The sequence below is a fragment of the Solea solea genome, chromosome 19, assembly GCF_958295425.1.
Source record: "Solea solea chromosome 19, fSolSol10.1, whole genome shotgun sequence".
In the NCBI taxonomy this organism is placed as follows: Eukaryota; Metazoa; Chordata; class Actinopteri; order Pleuronectiformes; family Soleidae; genus Solea; species Solea solea.
In genome coordinates, this window is record NC_081152.1 from 2675517 (window position 1) to 2694782 (window position 19266).

The 19266-nt window shown below is 41.2% G+C and overlaps 2 protein-coding genes across 3 annotated transcripts; both read left to right on the plus strand.

Moving 5' to 3' along the window:
* The first annotated feature begins 1717 nt into the window (after window positions 1–1717).
* Window positions 1718–7549, plus strand: reep5 (receptor accessory protein 5). Its single transcript, XM_058616458.1, has 5 exons — window positions 1718–2044; window positions 2259–2352; window positions 4976–5114; window positions 6918–7086; window positions 7264–7549. The coding sequence occupies exons 1-5, from the start codon at window positions 1927–1929 to the stop codon at window positions 7311–7313; spliced, it is 570 nt and encodes a 189-aa protein (XP_058472441.1). The 5' UTR covers window positions 1718–1926; the 3' UTR covers window positions 7314–7549.
* A 1688-nt stretch (window positions 7550–9237) lies between these two features.
* On the plus strand, window positions 9238–18525 carry sptlc1 (serine palmitoyltransferase, long chain base subunit 1). Of its 2 annotated transcripts, XR_009233876.1 has the most exons (16): window positions 9238–9332; window positions 10952–11059; window positions 11155–11252; window positions 11620–11713; window positions 11808–11880; window positions 12699–12831; window positions 12916–13045; window positions 13808–13897; window positions 14409–14516; window positions 14664–14759; window positions 14837–14933; window positions 15041–15095; window positions 15648–15765; window positions 15924–15997; window positions 16772–16944; window positions 18179–18525. XR_009233876.1 is itself a non-coding variant. In XM_058616922.1 (15 exons), the coding sequence occupies exons 1-15, from the start codon at window positions 9279–9281 to the stop codon at window positions 16863–16865; spliced, it is 1422 nt and encodes a 473-aa protein (XP_058472905.1). In that variant the 5' UTR covers window positions 9238–9278; the 3' UTR covers window positions 16866–18525. The 2 variants fall into 2 exon arrangements, 1 of the variants encoding a protein (XP_058472905.1); XM_058616922.1 differs by having other exon boundaries at window positions 16772–18525.
* Window positions 18526–19266: the final 741 nt, after the last annotated feature.

The following is a 19266-nucleotide window of genomic DNA, read 5'->3' on the forward strand; positions in this document are numbered from 1 at the left end:
GCTTGTAAGCGGAAGGTTGCTGGTTCAATCCAAAGGCTGGTCCAAGGTGCCCCTGAGCAAGGCACCCAATCAACCACCTCCCTGGGTGTAGATAACTACTGCCCACTGCTCTTGTGTGTTTGTGCAAAAATGACTCATCCTCTAAAACAATGAGGATGAGGATGAAGGAGAAGGACCTTTTATGGCAGAAACACTGACCTTGTTAGGACCAGCAGTCCTCTTGGAGACTGAAACCTGGTCCTAATGAAGTAGAACTTCATTTCTGAGGAAGTGGTTACTAGTGGATATTTGGACAATGGTTTGAATTGTGGTTATGTTACGGTTAGGGTTAGTCATGGTTCAGGTTAGTGATGAATTATTTAGTTTGTTTCAATGAAGGGAAGTCAATGCAGTGTGTGCGTGTGCGCGCGCGCCTGTTATGGCAGCGTTTGTATTGTGCACTGTCATCAAAGCAACAGCAGGGTGTGGCTGTGGCTATAAATGACACGTCATTGTGCCCTGATTTCAGTCTCTCAGGGAATATTCCTGAGTGTTTGACAGCAGCAGCGGTGACAGTCTCCTAGTTCGTCCTCAGTGAGACACAGACACAGACTCAAGGACTCAAGGACACGGCCTTGTGTCCTCCTTTGTACACGACGCGGCTGAAATGAATGACACGCCTGTGAGACAGAGGTCAGGGAATAATGACTCCATGATGGACAATTGAGGAACAGCAGCAGCACAAACCTGGAGTGAGTTATGAGACTTCCTGTTGTCTTCACAGTAAAAGTTCAAGGCGTGAACTCACAACAATGTATATGAATATGAAAGAATTTCATGTGATAATGTGATGACAACATGTCTTTTCTAAGTTCAGTTATTCTCCATGTGTTTATGGACCAGATTAAAAGGATAGAACAATGAAATGTGTGGTACTGACAAAGCAAAGGCAAAATGCTCATGAAAAATCTGAGGTTACCCTGGACACTGCAAAAAAAAGGCTGTCGAAAAACAAGATAAAAACGCTAAATCTGAGGAAAAAGGTGCTCAAAACAAGTGAAATGATCTGTCCGTGCAGCAAGATCATTTCAATTGACAAGATTTCTTGAATTGAGATTGTTAAATTTAGAAATAAGCACGTCCACAGATGTATTCAGAAGGCTTAAATAAACTTAAATGCTGGTTTTAAGATGAGATTACTTTAAAAAGAAACATTTTCAGCCTTAAAATAAGTTAAATATACTCAATATAAGCAGTTACATTTTTGTTTTCTTACTTTTAGCAAATTAAAAAAAATTGTAGAAAAGATATTAATGATGTGACTGAATATATACAGTATATATATATATATATATATATGAACAAGCTGTCAATGAGTTTAACTCATATATACATACCTACAATAAAGCAGCTCATCTAGACTAGATTAGAAAAGCACTATGTAAATACAGACCATAATACCAACTCTTCTTCTTCTGATTTATTTGGTCGTAACAAGTAACAAAGATAGAGGAAATGTAGTGGAATAAAAGTAAAAGTTGCTAGAAATATAAATACCAAAGTAAAGTGCAGATACATGAATTGTGTACTTGAGTACAGTACCGAAGTATTTGCACTTTGTGACATTTACAACACTGAACCTGCAGACGCTGCTTTTGTCTGAAAGTGTTCTCGCCAAACACGTGCTTTTATTTTGAATTTGAATTGATGGTGAGCGGAAGTTGTGTGTGAGGTGGGAGCGGCAGTGTGTGTGTGTGTTGCGTGTCGCAGTTAGCTTCAAAGCTGGTCTTTGTGTGTGAGACAGAGACAGCGGCAGTGTCGGTGTGTTTCGTCTGTGGCTCGTCAGCAGCGGTAACAGTTACAGTAACGGTTACAGTAACGGTTACAGTAACAGCAGCGGTTACACTAACAACAGTCACCGTTACACAGAGAGAGGGAAGTGCAGTCATGGCGCAGGGCCTCAAAGAGAGGTTTGAAAAGTTCCTCCATGAGAAGAATCTGATGACTGATGTTCTGGAGAAGATCGAGGCCAGAACAGGAGTGAGCAGAACCTACATCGCTTTGGGTGAGTGAGTGAGTGAGTGAGTGAATGAATGAGTGAATGAGTCTCAGAGAGAGAGACTGCACCGGTGAGGCCTCGCGTTTATCGTCACTGTTTACTGTTACTCTGGTAATTAACCTGTAATAACACAAGACTGTGCGCGTGCGTGCGTGTGTGTGCGCGCGCGGGTGTGTGTGTGTGTGTATAACATGTTGTACTATGATGTGATGTGTTCCAGCTGTCATCGCTGTCATCGCTGTGTACCTGGTCATCGGTTACGGAGCCTCACTCCTCTGTAACCTCATCGGTTTCCTGTACCCGGCATATATCTCGTAAGAGGAGCACACCCAACACACACACACACAAACACACACACACACGCACCCAACACACACACACACACAATTAGAAAAGAGAATATTATTGTAGTTGTGAAATAAATATGACATGACGGAATCATTTAAAGGTGCCATATGTAAGACTTGTATGATGTGCAGGTCACAGATGAAGGAAACACTGGCTTCATTGATAATGATGATGCAAAAAATGCAAACTGTGTGTTTATCTTTTGATTTGGTCTTTTGCTCAGTGACTCCGCCCACCACCACCACCCAGCCAATAACACAGCTTTATGCACACACACTTTATGTTGCCTTAATGTTACCTTTCGTTGCTTTTTGCTGCCTTTCTCTGGTCTCCCAGTGTGTGTGTGGATTTTCTCCGGGTTCTCCGGTTTCCATAGGCAAATTGGACACTGTAAATTGACCACAGGTGTGAGTGTGAGAGTGAATGGCTGTTTTATCTCTGTGTTTCCACCGGCTCTACTCGCCTCGCCACGGTACGGTTTAGTACTTTTTTAGTACCTGCTCTGGCGTTGTTCCAAGCACGCTGGGTAGGCACTATGCGTGACGTCAACAGACTGCCGGCCACTGATTGGTCAGAGAGCCGTCACAGGAAGAGACGTCCGACACAGAAAATCAAGCTGAACAGAGATCTGTAGATCAGTTAAAACCACTTAACAACCTTAAAAATGTGGGTTAATCTCCAACAACTACCAGCACTCTGGTGTATCTAGGACGGCGAGCTGCGTCACAGACCCTGTCAGTGTATTTCAGTGCAGTGACTGTGTCAAGTGATAGAAGATGAGTGAGTGAGTGCAGCCCTCGCTAATAGAAGATGTTTTCAGCCTAAAATAAAGTAAAGGCCAGTGTGAAGGAGCAGCTGTGTGTGTGTGTGTGTGTGTGTTGTCACTGCAGCCTCTGAGCCAACAGGCTGTGACGAATGCATCATCATCATCATCATCTAACGATAAAGAACAAAAAACCACAAAACAACATGTGACGTGTTCACACAGTCTCATGATCAGCTCATTATATCAGGACATTCCTGCTCAAATATGTTCAGTTTTTCTTCACAAACAAACAAAATGATTGAATGATGACGAGCAAACACAGCGGTGTCACAACTGTCAAAACAGAAAGATTGGAGATTCAGCTTGGTTTCTGTCAGTTTAATGTCAGTATGACTATTACGATCATTATAATTGAAATATTGACTATAAAAATACTGCCTCTGTAGCAGGAACCTCAGGAAACCTGTACATCAAAACTAAAAAGTATGAAGATTAAAGTTGAGACATATTCTGGGTCAGTGAGTGGAGAAAACTCACTGGAGCTGTGTGAAGGACACGGTGGTCACATGACCAATGACCTTGTTCCTTCATACACATCATCACTCATCATCATCATCATCATCATCATCATCATCATCAGTCACTAATCACTCAAACCTGTGTCTTTGGCACAGAAATACATGTTGTACCAGTTATTTAGCAGATCAGTGAGAAACAGGAAACATGTTACAACAGGTCTTTAAACCACTGACTAACTACTCAGAGAGAGAGAGAGAGAGAGAGAGAGAGAGAGAGAGGCCACTCCCACCCAAACCACTGAGTCTGGACACACAGATAATTGTACAGCTCTCTTGTGGCCTGTTTCCACCGGCTCTACTCGCCTCACCTCTGCACTTGCGTTTCCACTAGCATAGTTTATTTAGTACCAGACTGCCGGCCACCGATTGGTCAGAGTGCCGTCACAAGAAGAGACGTCACGGAGGAAGTACTGAACAAATATGTTTGAATGAACTGATTCTAATGATTCAGTTACACTGAAAACAACTGCTTCTGTGTGTGTGTGTGTGTGTGTGTGTGTGTCGCATGTAAAACTAAGTCACTGCAGTTCCACGCAGCCGTGCAGTGATGACTCCGCCCATATTGCTGTGTTGTGCCGAGGCAAGCCGGGACCATAGTGGAAAAGGGCCATTAGTGAGGACACTTATAGACATAATGTATTATGTAGCCCCTTAACCTAACCTTAACCATCACAACCCTAACTTCAACCTTCAACCCTAACCATAAAAGCAGGTCTTCACCCTCTAAAAGCCCTTCAAAGTTGTGAGGACCAGACAAAATAATGTCCTCACAAAGACAATTTTACTATTACAATTTTTTCATCACATTTTACACACACACACACACACATTGATAATACTGTATGCACTAACATGGCAACAGAAAGTGACAAACACGTTGATGTGGTGATGTTGGTTTTCAGAAGACGTTGCCATGGCAACGTGGTGAATTTGAATGTTTCGACATGGAACGGGAAGTTGTGGTAACTTTCTGCGGCCTGATGTGCATCATGTGACACAAACATGCAAGAGAGGACATCTTCTTTGTCTGTGTTTGACATGTGTATATATACATGTATATAGATATATACATATATATATATCAAGAACCTTAGTGTAGAGTAAGTAACAGCAGCTTCTGCCTCTCCAAAGCAGTGAGTTTGTGTGAAGATAAGATCAGTGACACATTGTGTCATTACCTGTGGACGATTACAGTTCTGTCTGTCGCTCCGTTTGCCTCAGATTGTCGTTGCTCTGTCTTTCCAGGATTAAGGCGATTGAAAGTGCCACCAAAGAGGATGATACAAAATGGCTGACCTACTGGGTGGTGTACGGACTCTTCAGTGTGGCCGAGTTCTTCGCCGACATCTTCCTCTCCTGGTTCCCGTTTTACTATATTGGAAAGGTAAAGCATCCGTGTCTGTGTTCCTGTGATCCATTCATCAAACCACACTCGTGGGCTAACTGTGTAGATTTGGGTGGTGACAGGTCACCGTGTGTTTGGCCTCTTGTTATAATATTGTTATATGCACCTATTCAGCATTCAGAGTGTGAGGTTAAAACACTGTTCAATACTTAGTCTGATGTTGCAGTTTTCCATGACTATAGTCCATGGGTGTCAAACTGGCGGCCCGCGGGCCACATGCGGCCCTTCAATCGATTCCATGTGGCCCGCCCAACACAAAATGAATTAGCTAGCAGTATTTCTTATAATAGTAATAAGACATTCGGTTGTAATTATTGCTTTATTGCATATATTTAAGCTGTTTTAATAAAAGTTATCCTCGTCATTATTTGCTAAATCTTATTTCTATCTATCTATTTATCATAAATAGGTTTTTATTGTGAAGTATACACAATTTTATATCAAAAAAAGCTCTTTTTCTTTGAAATTCTGTCTCATATCATCATGAATATCTTATATTGCCCACCCCGCTACGGCCCCAACTCTTGACCAAACTAAATGCTAATTGGCCCCCAGGTCAAGAGGTGTGAGGGGATGTTTGAGGTCAGGTTTGCGTCCCGTGTAAAATCCCTCATGTTTTTCTGTGCGTGGTTTGCAAAGTGAAGCAAACTCAACTTTCCTGTCTAACGACAAGAATGAGGAGCAAAAGTTTACTTTAGCTAAAGTTGACTTAAGCAGACGTGGATTCTGTTTTTTTCTGTCTGAAACCAGACTTTCAGAGAACGTGTCAACATTTGAGTTTGACTGAAATGGTTCGGACTTAAACTTCTCAGCCAGATGATGTGATTGCATGTAAACCTTCAGTCAGACGCTCAGAGGTGGACCCACTAGTGATGTACAGTATGTGTGGTGGTGTCTGTCCTGGTGCAGCTGCTGTGTGTTTGCGCTCAGCGCTTCCCAACAGAGTCAACAAGTCAACACGTCAAGGGTGGAGCACACTACACTGTTGATGCAATGAGCCTGTGTGTGTTTGCATAATAGGGTGTGTAATATACTGTATGTAATAATCTTACAGGGACAAAACTTCCCTTCCTCTCACTCTGCTCTGTAAGTGTGGAACAGATGCCCCTGAAACACAGCGAGTCATTATCTCAGCCCTGTGTTTGACTCCTCCCTCACTGATGTTACAGATATCATCTCTGCTGCTGTCACGTACAGTACTCTGGCTTGTTGTCCTGCTGTGTGTGTGTACGCAGGTGTGCAGGTGTGCAGGTGTGCAGGTGTGCAGGTGCAGAAATGGAGCTTTTCCACTACATAGTCTCGGCACGCCACCGCTAAGCTGTAGATTAGTGAAAAAGACTCAAAAATCCTGAAATCATGTGCTAATCTCCAACATTTAGCAAAGGAAATGTCTAAAATCTCAACATTTATACACACACACCACAGGCACATGTATAAACACACACACACGCGGCATTTTGTGACAGATTAATCCCTTTGTAGTCACTTTTTATCTGAAATTGGGATGTGGGGTCAAACTTGTGAAAACCTGTGTGAGTTCTGCTGTCAACTCCACAAGACAATAAAAATGACTTAGTGATGTAATAGACAGACGTGTGTGTGTGTGTGTGTGCAGCCCCCAAGACAAGACAATGGTGTCATGTTCATTTCTTTTATCTCAAGTTTTGCTGTGAACATGAAACGTTCGGGTTCTGAATAATCGACAGTATTCCGATTATCAGGAGGGTCCGTTGCGCCCGCGACGTCCTTGTCCTCACACGTCTCGTCTTTGTTTTCCTCCAGTGCGCTTTCTTGGTGTGGTGCATGGCGCCGACTCCCACCAACGGATCCATCCAGATTTACACTCGCATCATTCGACCCATCTTCCTCAAGAATGAAGCCAAGATAGACGACGCGGTGAAGAACCTCAAAGACAAGGCGACAGAGGCTGCCGACAAGTTCAAGGATGAGGGTGAGTGAGTGAGTGAGGGAGTGAGTGAGTGATCTTCTGGCACATCAAAGCAGGACAGAAAGAAAACCAAACAAAAACCATGTCCTCAGGTTTAATTGTGAAAACCATGTCACACTAACATACTCATCAGCAGACAGATGTTTGAGACTCCTCTCCTCTGTGTGATTGTCTTCACAGCCAAGAAAGCCACAGCAAACATCATGTTTGAGGAGAAGAAGAGTTCTTAAGACGCCGCCGCAGCTCATGCCGTTCCAGAGGGATTGTTGCCTTCGACGTGTTTGTTGTGAGGAGATTGCTGATCCTGTTACCGTTTAAGAGAAATCATGTGTCGTGTGTTACATAAAGCCATTTCCCCCCAGCAGGTCAGTTTTGTCATGTAACTGTGCCTTGTGGAGGACTGACAGAGAAATATTATGCTGGCCCTTATTCGCCCTGTCAACTAAATAAAGACAAACTTAATCCATTTGTTTTTCCTCCTCTTTCTTCTCTCTTCTAATGTAAACTGAGACACATTTCAATAAACAAGCGCGATAGACGTACACTCCTGTCCTTAGGTTTGCATTCATTTCATTCAATACATTTTAAAAGCGCCAAACACTTCTTTTCTTAGTGTTTAAATGTTTTCCATGAAGTAATTTAATGTGATACGTGTTATTATTCAAACCCCAGTTAAATGTCACTCTTATTCAATGTTATATATTAAAAAATTTACCAGTTTTGTCCTTTTCAATGTTCTGTTTTTTTAAAATGAATAATAATTGACTTGACTTCACCACGCTTAAATAAGGCATTTGCTGAACTGAAGTATCAAATGTAATTCTCGGATTAAAAACGTACTTAAATGAGTATTCCTTTAAGCTTTAGAAGTAAAAGTATTAAAAAAGACCAAGACTACCAGGATACCAAGACCAGTGGGTATCAAGGCCGAGACAGGACCGAGAACGAGACTGAGACCGTTGAGGCGGTGACAAGACCAAGACCACGTAAAAGTGGTTTCAAGACCGGTCTCGAGACACACACCTCTACCAGTTACCAGTTCTCTGTCTCAAAGTGCATCACCTTGCTGACTCTGAGTCTCGGTAGAGGGAGAAAGTGCACCACCGTGTGACTGCACGTAGTACTGCACTCATAAAACCAATCAGCTTCTTACGCACATAAAATGCACCATATGCAATAAATAAATAAATAAATAAAGCAAATACAGATTGTTAAAATTAAAACAAAAATAATTATAAAGAAATTCATTCATTAGGAGTTCTGAGCTGAGGGGCTCTGCTACTGTGTGAACTTCAACTAATGAACTCTGACATTTGGAAGGCCAGGGGTGAAAATAAAAAAGGGCACCTAGTGCACACTGGTGGGGCAGACACCACACACACACACACACACACACACACACACACACACACACACACACACAACACCTGTGTGTATCACAGAGATGGACATTTTCTATACGGCACTGAATCATCGTCATTTCCTCTGAGGACTCCCTGTGTGACACTGTCATGTAGGGACAGTAAGAAAAGTCATAACGGGCTTCACTGCATCAGTTCTCTCCTCTAAAAACACTTTAAAAACCTCTGCTGATCATTTTCAACCTTATCGTGGAAAAAACAGCTTCATGTGTTTAAGTAGTTATTTGAATTTACAAAAATAAATACAATACATGATGTTGATTTATTTGCTATGCTCTGGTTGTATGGAGGGGATAGTGAAGTCACGATTCATTTATGGTATTTGGAATTCTTTTACATTAACTTTAGCATTTTACTACTAATTATCAAATATATGTTTATTTATATTATATTTATTATTTATGTTCAATATATTTTTTTTGTTCATTTATACATAATGGAATATTCATGATAATCTTTATCTGTATTTCTTGATTTTATATCATAAATAAATCATCAAAAACGCATGGAAGTCTCGCCTGCCTTTGATCTGTGCATGCTGCAAACAGGTCAAACCTTTTTTATATATATAAATGTATTTAAATACATGTATTTAAATGTGTAATATAACATATATAATAATAATAATAATAATATAATATAACAAGATATTGGAGCTTTAATTTGCATGGTTGATCAGAGTGAAGTAGAAGAAGAATTTGTGGAATTTCTTTTTTTTACTGTGGACCCTGAACGCACCATGACGCATGACGTTGCACAAGGTGGAAGCTGAACATGGCGTCGGGACAGCAGTGGGTGTTGGTGGAAATGGTGCAGGCGTTTTATGAGGTATGTTATGTCCTCTGTGTCTCTATCTCGCACACGTCTTTCCCGGTGTTTGACGTGTAGCTTGTCCGTGTGTTTGTCTTCACGCGGGTGTCCGTGGACTGTCGTAAACGTGTGTGTGTGTGTGTGCGTGGCCTGGTCAGCGGCTCTGTGTTTACGATTCAGAGCGTCAACGAGCCGAGGCAAAGTAACCAGGAAGTTTGCTGAAAACCTCCAGCTTCTCCTGCTCGTGTCATTTCAACAAGTGGAAAATACAACGAGACGCCGAACTGATACTTTGTACCAGCTCCAGTCAAAGTGACTGAATTATCTTCTGTTTGTATCGTGTTACAAACACCGGGCATTATATACGCAGTTGTCTCCTTGGTCATCTGTAACATCTGTTTCAAACATCTGCCCCTTTTTTAAAGTCTCCTTTTCTGTTATTTTGTGGTAAGTGTAAAGCAAGACAACACTTGGTGAACATTGTGTTTTTACACAACACGTGAGAAGTGAGCAGAAGTAGACATATAGCAAGAGATTTACCACTAAACTCCTCTTTGTACCTGCTCTTTCAAACGTGATAATTGATTTACTATAAACAAAAAAAGTGCTTATTTTTTAACATAATTTAAAAAAGTTTTGAGCAGAAATGTATCACATATGATACCCACAGCCTGTGTCATAATCAAACCAAACAATGCCGAACTGTAAATCAGTTAAAAAAGACTTTAACATCCTGAAAACATGCGTTAATCTCCAACAACACTGAGAAGAGGAGTCTGGTGTATTTAGTGACAGCGACGGGTCAGATGGAGTCTGTACTCTGGTCATACAGGAAGTACGAGTCTATTGATTCAGTTACACCACAAACAACTGCTTTACTGGTCACGAGTCACTCATTTATGTGTCGTGTGTAAAACAAAGTCATGGCAGTTTCATGCAGCCGTGCTATGATGGCTCCGCCCACGTAGAGGAGGTGCTATAGTAATGGAAAACCATACCAAACCGTTTAGAGTCGAGGCGTGCCGGGACAGGACTATGTAGTGGAAAAGCGGCATTATAAATACTGTATAGTAGACCTGAGTACTTCTGTAGTATGTCAATCATCCATGCTTACATCTGCCTGTCTATGATGTATTATTACAAAATCAAGTTTAATACACTTTCAGCTTAAGCCAAATTGTTATTTAGCATAAATGACCACGATTCTTCGATGTTTGTAGACGTGATTTTGTGGACAGTCGTCTTGCCCTTCTTTCATCAGTCTATGTTGGGGGCTGTAACTTAATAACTAAATTATTGTGAATTAATACTTGTTAAATTGATCTTTTCTTAACATGTATATGTTAAGATATACATGTTTAGGGTTTGTTTGTATTATTATTATTATTATTACTTTCCTTCTTCAGAAAAATCTGAGCCCACTGATCGCTGCAGAATGGTATTGAGTTATAAAAAAAAATGGTAAATAAACAAAAACAATAATGATGTTTGGACACATTTAAATAAAGATCTGTTATTCCTTTGAATAAATCCAAACACCCCCCCCTCCCCACAAATGTCTTAACAATATTAATAATTGTTCCTATATCAACAGAGTATGATGAATGATAATATTGAATGTGTGTCTCCTGTGTCAGGCTCCTGCGTACCACCTGATTCTGGAGGGGATCCTCATACTGTGGATCATCAGACTTCTGTTCTCTAAGACCTACAAACTTCACGAGACTTACAAACTGACCGAGAAGGTAAAGTCGTCGTCGTCACACTGTGGTGGAACACAAGACGCACTTCCTGCCGTGTTTGTGTCGTCACACAGCTGTCATGTGTCTCCGTGTCACAGGAAAAGGAGGACCTGATTGAGGAGTGGATGCCAGAACCTCTTGTTCCTCTTTTATCCAAAGAGCAGCTGCCGTCCCTCAGCTACGATGTCGTCACTGGGTAAAGCCCCCACAGGACACGTCTTCCGCTTTATTGATGCACTGTTTCTCATACAGGAGTGTTTCATTTTAAAAACACACACAAAAACCCACATTTGAGCCGACAGGCATAACATTCGACCACTAAACGTTTTCTGTTCTGGAATATGAGTAAATAACTTCTTAATCAAGAAATAATAATGTGCTTTTTGTAAAACTATCAGTTTGGAAATGCATGGATGTTCTAATAGTAATTATATTTTAGCATTAAAAATATCATTTCACTTAAAGAGTGTCTACATACTGGTGCATTTACCATTACAGAAAGATAAAATATGATCGTGTGGGAAACGAAGCATTGACAGTGTCGCGCTGTTTTCTCACTGCAGACCTCCCAGCCACAAAATCATCATCAATGGCAAAGAGTGCATTAACTTTGCGTCGTTAAACTTCCTTGGTCTCCTCGACAACGAGAGAGTGAAGGTCAGTGCTGGGGATTTCATGATTTATTGTAGAGACCATAAATAAATAAATAGAGTAAGTAAATAAATGTTCCTTATCGTTTTCTTCTTGACAGCAAAAGGCTTTGGCGTCGCTGAAGAAATATGGCGTGGGCACATGTGGTCCGAGAGGCTTCTATGGAACGTTTGGTAAGTAAAACAAAAATGACACTATTTTGGCTTTAGTATCTGGAACCATGTGTTGACAGTGACGGGCTGAAGCTCCTCTCAGTCATATATGGAAAGTGAAAGTCTTTAATTCTTGAAAAAGGGAACAAAAAGAAGCACTCACTCATTGAACATTGTTTTTGACAATTCTACAGCCATCAAATCCAGATGAATCCAGGTGGCCTCAAATCATGAAGTCGAAAAGTATTATTGTATATTTGTGACTTCTGATTTACCACAGTGACACAAACTTCAAAATAAAAGTGGCAAATAAAAATAGTTAATAACATAATGTACACTTAAGATGGCATAGATTTGGTTTTGTGAGCCTTTTGTGGATAAGATAGTGTTAACATTGCACTTAAGTAGATAAGTCGTGCAGTTCTGACTGTGGTCGTTTGCTTGTGTTTACCCACAATGCCTTTTTTTATTATTATTATTATTATTATAATATGTCATTTAGCAGACGCTTTTATCCAAAGCGACTTACAATGGAATTGAGTACAATCAGCCAGAGGTGGAGTTCGAACTTGCGACCATGATGTGTTTCGCACACAGGGTACCGGTCTTAACCACTGACCCACTCCACCCCGCCTTGCCCTGTAGTCCGAACCGAAACCTATGTTTTTAGGTGAACCAGAATTCGCTTCTTTGGTGCGGATCAGAGTTGAACTCGGGTTCAATTCAGACAGAGCTGGTGTGAATGCACCCAAAAAAACCTTTTAAAATCTTTAATGTTAAAGCGAGTGTGAGTATGTCGTGTCTCTGTGTGAGTCACTCGTCCTGATTCTCTCCTGTAGACGTTCACCTGGAGCTGGAGAGCCGTCTGGCCACGTTCATGAAAACAGAAGAAGCCATCCTCTACTCTTATGGCTTTGCCACCGTTGCGAGTGCAATCCCTGCATACTCCAAGAGGGGCGACATCATCTTTGTGTAAGTGAAAGATCGCGTCAGTGCAAACACACACACACAGACGGCAGCAGCAGCTGTGTGTAATGATGAGTGTTATGTGTCCAGGGATGAAGCCGCCTGCTTCTCCATCCAGAAGGGTCTTCAAGCGTCCCGCAGCTTCATCAAATACTTCAAACACAACGACATGGAGGATCTGGAGAGGCTCTTGAAGGAGCAGGAGCTGGAGGACCAGAAGGTCAGTATGTGTTCAGACTTATTCACCTGGTCCTGGTCTCTGGTCTCTGGTCTCTGTCCTCTGTCCCTCTGTCTCTGCCTTCTCTTGCTCTCCCTCCCCTTTTAGGCTCAGTGTATTTTATTTTTTCTTATGTTACATTACATTACATTACATTATATTACATTATATGTCATTTGGCAGACGCTTTTATCCAAAGCGACTTACAATAAGTGCGTTTAAACATTTGGGTACAAACAAGAGCTAGAAGTAAGTAGGTATAAAGTGCTCGTCATAAGTGTTTTTTTTGTTGTCGTCATCGTCTTAGTTGTGGTAGAGTAGAAAGAGGTGTGTTTTTAGTCGGCAGCTGAAGGCTTTCTGCTGTCCGGATGTCGATGGGGAGCTCGTTCCACCATTTGGGAGCTAGGACAGCGAGCAGTCTTGAACACTATGCTCTCGTGCTTACTTTACGCATCAGCCTGATAATAGACAGTCCAGCAGAATGTGATCAAATCACATCGGTTGTATTTGTATAGAGAACATAGGTTCATGCTGGCGTTTGCTCTACAGTGACATCACACGTGATCGTGAGGTCGTGCCGCGATGATAACGACTAATAACAAAAACACATCCTGTCGTCTGACCGCAGCATCACTGTACGTAGACCAGGGCGTTTCAACTGCACGTCTTTACACTGATTCAGTCCAACAACTCATCTGTGAATAACTGTGTCCTGTTTGAAAAGTCTCTCAGACGCCACTGACCGTGCTCCTGTGTCTGTTTCAGAATCCTCGTAAAGCTCGAGTGACCAGAAAGTTCATTGTGGTGGAGGGACTGTACATTAACACAGCAGACATCTGTCCTCTGCCTCAACTGGTAAGTAGACGACCAATGGACCTGAAATCCTGTGATCAACCTAATCCTGATACATGATGTTTGAGCTTATTTATGCCTCTGTTACATATTTATGTATACAACCAATACTATAGTCCCACACGATCAATCATTTGGTCCATATAATATCAATATTGATCGGTGTTCGTCAAACCTGGAAATGCTGATATTCTCAAACGTCTTGTTTTGTCCACAAACCAAAATGATTCACTTTTAATGATTTCTTTGTTATCCAGAGCAAAGAAATGAAGAAAATACTCACATTTAAGAAGCTTAAACAATCGGAATCTTGTTTTAATGATGAAAAAGCTTCAAACCGATTATCAAAATAGTGGTCGATTATATTAGTAATGGATTAATAATCGATGAATCGTTTCAGCTGTAGTTATTTCGATACTCACAGACATGGAACATGGAAGATGTTTGTGCACGGTAACCGTGGTAACCGTGTCTCCGCTCTGGTGCTGATGCTTTGTGTTGATGTGACCACCAGGTGGAGCTGAAGTACAAGTACAAGGTGCGGCTCTTTCTGGAGGAGAGTCTTTCTTTTGGTGTGTTGGGGGAACACGGTCGAGGAGTCACGGAACACTTCGGGGTCAATGTGAGTGTGAAAGGCTGAGTAAATATGACACTATATCTATCGTATCCATCTGCCGTATTATTTGAGTTATTATTTATTGAAATAAAGCTGATGTAATATCCAGAAGTTTGCAGTAACGACTCTTCCATTTCTGCCTCCTCCATGCAGATCGATGACATTGACCTGATCAGTGCTAACATGGAGAACGCCATGGCCTCCATTGGAGGCTTCTGCTGTGGACGCTCCTTCGTCATCGACCATCAGGTAAATACAACAACTTTGAAATCATGTAACGAGACACGATGTGAAACGAGGCTTAAGCTCAAAGTGTGTTGTTGCAGCGTCTGTCGGGTCAGGGCTACTGTTTCTCTGCGTCCCTGCCTCCGATGTTGGCCGCTGCTGCCATCGAAGCCCTCAACATCATGGAGGAGGATCCAGGTACTTGCATGATTGACGTCCATGAGAAGCATGTTTTTTGCAGAAGAAGTTGTCCCTGTTTTTTTCTGGTTTTTTTACTGACTTTATCTTTGTCATCTGCTTTGCAGACATTTTTTCTGTCTTGAGGGAAAAGTGCAAACATGTGTACAAGGCTTTACAAGGGTAAGGTTTATCTGCCACTCAGTCAAGACAATGTGTGCTACATTATGAAACACTGCACGCATCAATCTCTTTCTGTTTGAACTAAAACTACCAGTTGTGGCCATTGAACATGAACCGCCAGCCCCGTGAGTGGGTGAATGGTATTTCCATTGAATGTGACAGTGATGGGTTAAGAAGTAAACAAGTGTTGCATGAGTTTCAAATCGACAGGAGAAAGTTTTTGTTGAGACCATTTGAGTTTTATCATCACTCACAGTGTTTAATACGTCCAAATACAGCAGTTTAAGGCCCAAACAGCCTGAAGATGATGAAGATGGTGATGGGCAGAGGAGAGGAACATGGATTCATGTATTTAAAACAATAAACACAACTGGACTAGATGAGAAATTAGTACATTTATTTACCTGTACTGTCACTTTAAAAGTTGTTAATTCTCTACTTCACTCCACAAATGTTGCTGTTTGTTTCCTGTATAACTGAATAATGAATGTAATGAATGTAAAGATTATTTTCCAGTGCAGTGAGGTGTGTTGTGTTTGTGCTGTTGTGCAGAAGTGCAGGACTGAAGTTAGTGGGAGAACCGTTCGCGCCTGCTCTTCACTTACAGCTGGACAAAACGTCGGGCTCCAGAGACGCCGACATGATGCTGCTCCGCAACATTGTAGATTACGTGAGTCCCAAACCTCTGGACCCCCTCAGATCCGTACACCATGTTTCATTGATGTGTCTGCTGGTTTTTAACACTTCAAATACGACACATCATTTAACGTCTAACTGCAGGTGGTTATTGATTCTTTTGTTTGGTGTTTTTCACATTTTCTCCGTCAGTGTTTGGAACGCGGTGTGGCTCTGACCCTCGCCCACTACCTGGAAAAAGAGGAGCGCTTCGTCCCTCCACCCAGGTAAACTACACCTCGTCATAGATCATAGGTGCAGCTCTCGTGCCGCTGCCTGAGACTACTTCTCACTTCATTTATAAACCTTCTTTTTTGAATATGGAACAAACGACATGTTTTGTTGTGGCACTTTGTTTATATTTGTTTCCTGGTCAACTGTCGTGGGACTGACATCCCATAATACCATCCAGTATGTGGATGGTATATGATATGGTTACTGTCAGAAAAATGGTAACACTTATAATAAAGTATAGTAATCCTCAGGTGCTGATTAGTTACAAGGTCAGTACTTGTTTACTGTTTAGTTAGTGGGTAACTAATCATTAGTTTCTTTCTGTAGCTTATTGTAAAGATTTAGCAGAGAAAACCACATGTTACATATTACACCTTTAAAAGATGACAATGTTACTTTATTAATTACCTGGAATCAAAAGTAATCTGTTACTTTTGGAGCTGAATCCACTTCATTTAAGGAAAAACAACTTTTACTGTTTTACATTGTATTGGTTCAGCTTTGTTTAGTCCTTGTAATATTGTTGCTGTGTTGTAAGCAGCACTTTACTGCCCAACACTGAAGCTAAGCGGTGCTTTGAGCAGGAACCCAACAACCTCTATGAAATCCACTTTTTCCAGATTCTGTTCTATTTTTTTCTATTTTCTAAATTCTGTTAAATGCTGTTATTGCTTTCTCTGGTGTGTTGTAGCGTCTGTAGCGTACATGTGCAGTACTTCCATTTTTTATTGCTCACTTCCTAACTGTGTGTGTCTTTGCGTCCTCAGCATCAGAGTGGTGGTCACTGTTGAACAGACGGAGGACGACATCCAGAAGGCCGTGTCTTGTATACAGGAGGCAGCCGTAAGCGTCCTGAAATGACAGTGTACCGACGGTCACTGCTGAGAGAAGTGACGCCGGGAGTTCACTCAGCACGTCGCCATCACACCGTCAACTCCTGGTATTAACATCCAACCTGACACATCTCATCACAAGTGAACAGCGTGAAAAATAACACCACACACACACACACACACACACACACACACTCACACTCTCCTGGTGTGAACATGCGTCCTGGATGTCTCTCCTCACTAATGCTAACACACACACACACACACACACTTCATGTCTGTTCATGAAGACCAAACTATGTTTTGAACCAGTGTCACTGTGCAGACGCGCTTCTTGTCCGTGTGTGTGTGTGTGTGTATTGGCACAGATGATAACGAGTTAGAAACGTCGAGAGGAGCTCGTGAATCAAAGCTCTTTTCACGCTGCTGTGACATGAAACGAGATTTAAACCATCGGAGAAGAAAGAAAATGTCGATTATTGTTAATCATGTTGCATTGGCTACAAATAAATCATGAGTGTGTGTGTTTGCTGAAAAAATATGAAAATAGTTTGAGCTCACTGTGAAACGAATGATCACACTCATCATTCTCTGAACGGGTTTTCTCTTTCAATGATTGCAGTAGAGGATGCTTTCAGGATGCATTTGGGTGTGTTCACACCTAAACCTTTAACTGAACACTATGATGAAGTGATAGTTCAGGGTTTTTTTGTAAATTGCGGTTGTTTGAGGCACAGGGGCATCCTCTCCACGTCGGCTTTCACTGTGAAACAGCCTGAGACACAGATGTGTTCACCCTCACTGAAAACAACAGGGACAAACAGGATTTAACCACTTAACAAGAGGCTGTAATAAAAATAGACGCCTGCTTAATCTAAAGAACATGTTCAGAGCTTTATCTCGCCGCTTCACGTCCTATTCTCACTGGAAACGGAACTCCGGAGAGAGAATCAGTGTTTTTAGCTCCACTGAAGTCACTAAATAATGTATAATCACTGATTTTCTCTGGCAGATTTAGCTTTATTATTTTGAATGTTTTGGAGGTTGTTTTTTTTTTTTTTTTACAAAGCAGCACAAACTGGAGTTTCCAATTTACTCATTTACTCTCCTGATATTGTAGCTGGTGCAGAGCCTTGTGTTAAGTATTAAAAATCCGTCTTTTGAGTGAGCGCGAGCGTCTGTGGTTCTTGGTAGTTTGACACTGAGGGTGTGAGGTGAAGTCAGTGTTGACCTGGTGACCTTTACCTCATACAACGTCACATTAAAAAAACACTCCTGAGCTCATGGCGCTCACACGTGGTTTTACTGGAGACTGATTGTTTGCCTTTGTTTTCGTTGCAGCGCCACGTCCTTCATGTTTGTACACGGATGTGAATGTAGGGACTGTAAGCAGTCAAGAAAAACAACTGCAGACCAGATGATGATTTTTTTATGTGCAGACCAAAGAGGAAATGTTGCACTGGTTACGTGTGTGTTTGGTACACGATGCTTTGCCTTTACATTCCACTGGTGGTTTTACCTCAAACAGACACTGACTTTAACTACTGGATGTTTTTTTTTGTTTTACATGAGTTTTTATTTCCAGCCACTAAACTTCCATTAAATGTATGTGATTTAAAATGAGCTGTTGTTGTTATTGAAACGGACTAAAAGAACCGTAAATAATAAAAGTGCTTTTTTAATTTTCACTTTTGTAATTGAGCTTCAAGTTACTTCAAATATTTAAAAGGTAATAGGAAGTAATAATAAAAAAGCTTTGGGATTTTAATGATGTATTCTTTTTTTGACAATTGGGTTTTCTAAGTTTGGGAATGACCTGTGACATGTGACATTTCATTTGCAAATCCACATTATTTCCGCGTTGAGCCTGTTCACACAGAGAATTATACTCCTGTGTGTGTGTGTGTGTGCTGTTTAATATTTACAGTTCTCCCAAAATCAGTTTTACAAAAACATATAAGGAAGAGGAAAAGGTCATTTTTGGAAAGAAGGGAAAAAAAGATAAATCAGTTCCAGAAATAACAACATAAACAAATGATTTACATCTGGGGGAAAATACAAGTAACACAGACGGTGGATCAGAGGTAGAGTTGAGGGTTCAATTCCTAGTACTTAACCCTGTGTTGCTCCTGATGACTGTGCTGGCAGTGAATGGGTATGAACGATGATGCACTGTATGAATGTGTTAATGAACGGGTGAATGGCTGAAAACTAGTGTAAAGCAGCTTTAAGGGGTCGACTTTGGCGCGCGAGAGTGAGTGGTTTACAAACGTCAGTTTCCTGTCATACAGTGAACATTCTTACAGTCATGCTTTCCTACTCATTAACATGCACTATTTTTAAAATGTGTTATTTATTTATACACAATGTGATTTGCACTTCAGATTGGACGCCAAACTTGATATAATTGTACAGATTCTGTACTTTTC

Excerpts from the sequence above, each read along its gene's own strand:
- reep5 (XM_058616458.1), top strand. The coding sequence starts at position 1,927 with ATGGCGCAGGGCCTCAAAGAGAGGTTTGAAAAGTTCCTCCATGAGAAG. Across the intron at positions 2,045-2,258 it reads CAGAACCTACATCGCTTTGG|CTGTCATCGCTGTCATCGCT; the intron begins GTGAGTGAGTGA and ends GATGTGTTCCAG. Across the intron at positions 2,353-4,975 it reads CTGTACCCGGCATATATCTC|GATTAAGGCGATTGAAAGTG; the intron begins GTAAGAGGAGCA and ends CTGTCTTTCCAG.
- sptlc1 (XM_058616922.1), top strand. The coding sequence starts at position 9,279 with ATGGCGTCGGGACAGCAGTGGGTGTTGGTGGAAATGGTGCAGGCGTTT. Across the intron at positions 9,333-10,951 it reads TGGTGCAGGCGTTTTATGAG|GCTCCTGCGTACCACCTGAT; the intron begins GTATGTTATGTC and ends CTCCTGTGTCAG. Across the intron at positions 11,714-11,807 it reads TCGACAACGAGAGAGTGAAG|CAAAAGGCTTTGGCGTCGCT; the intron begins GTCAGTGCTGGG and ends TCTTCTTGACAG.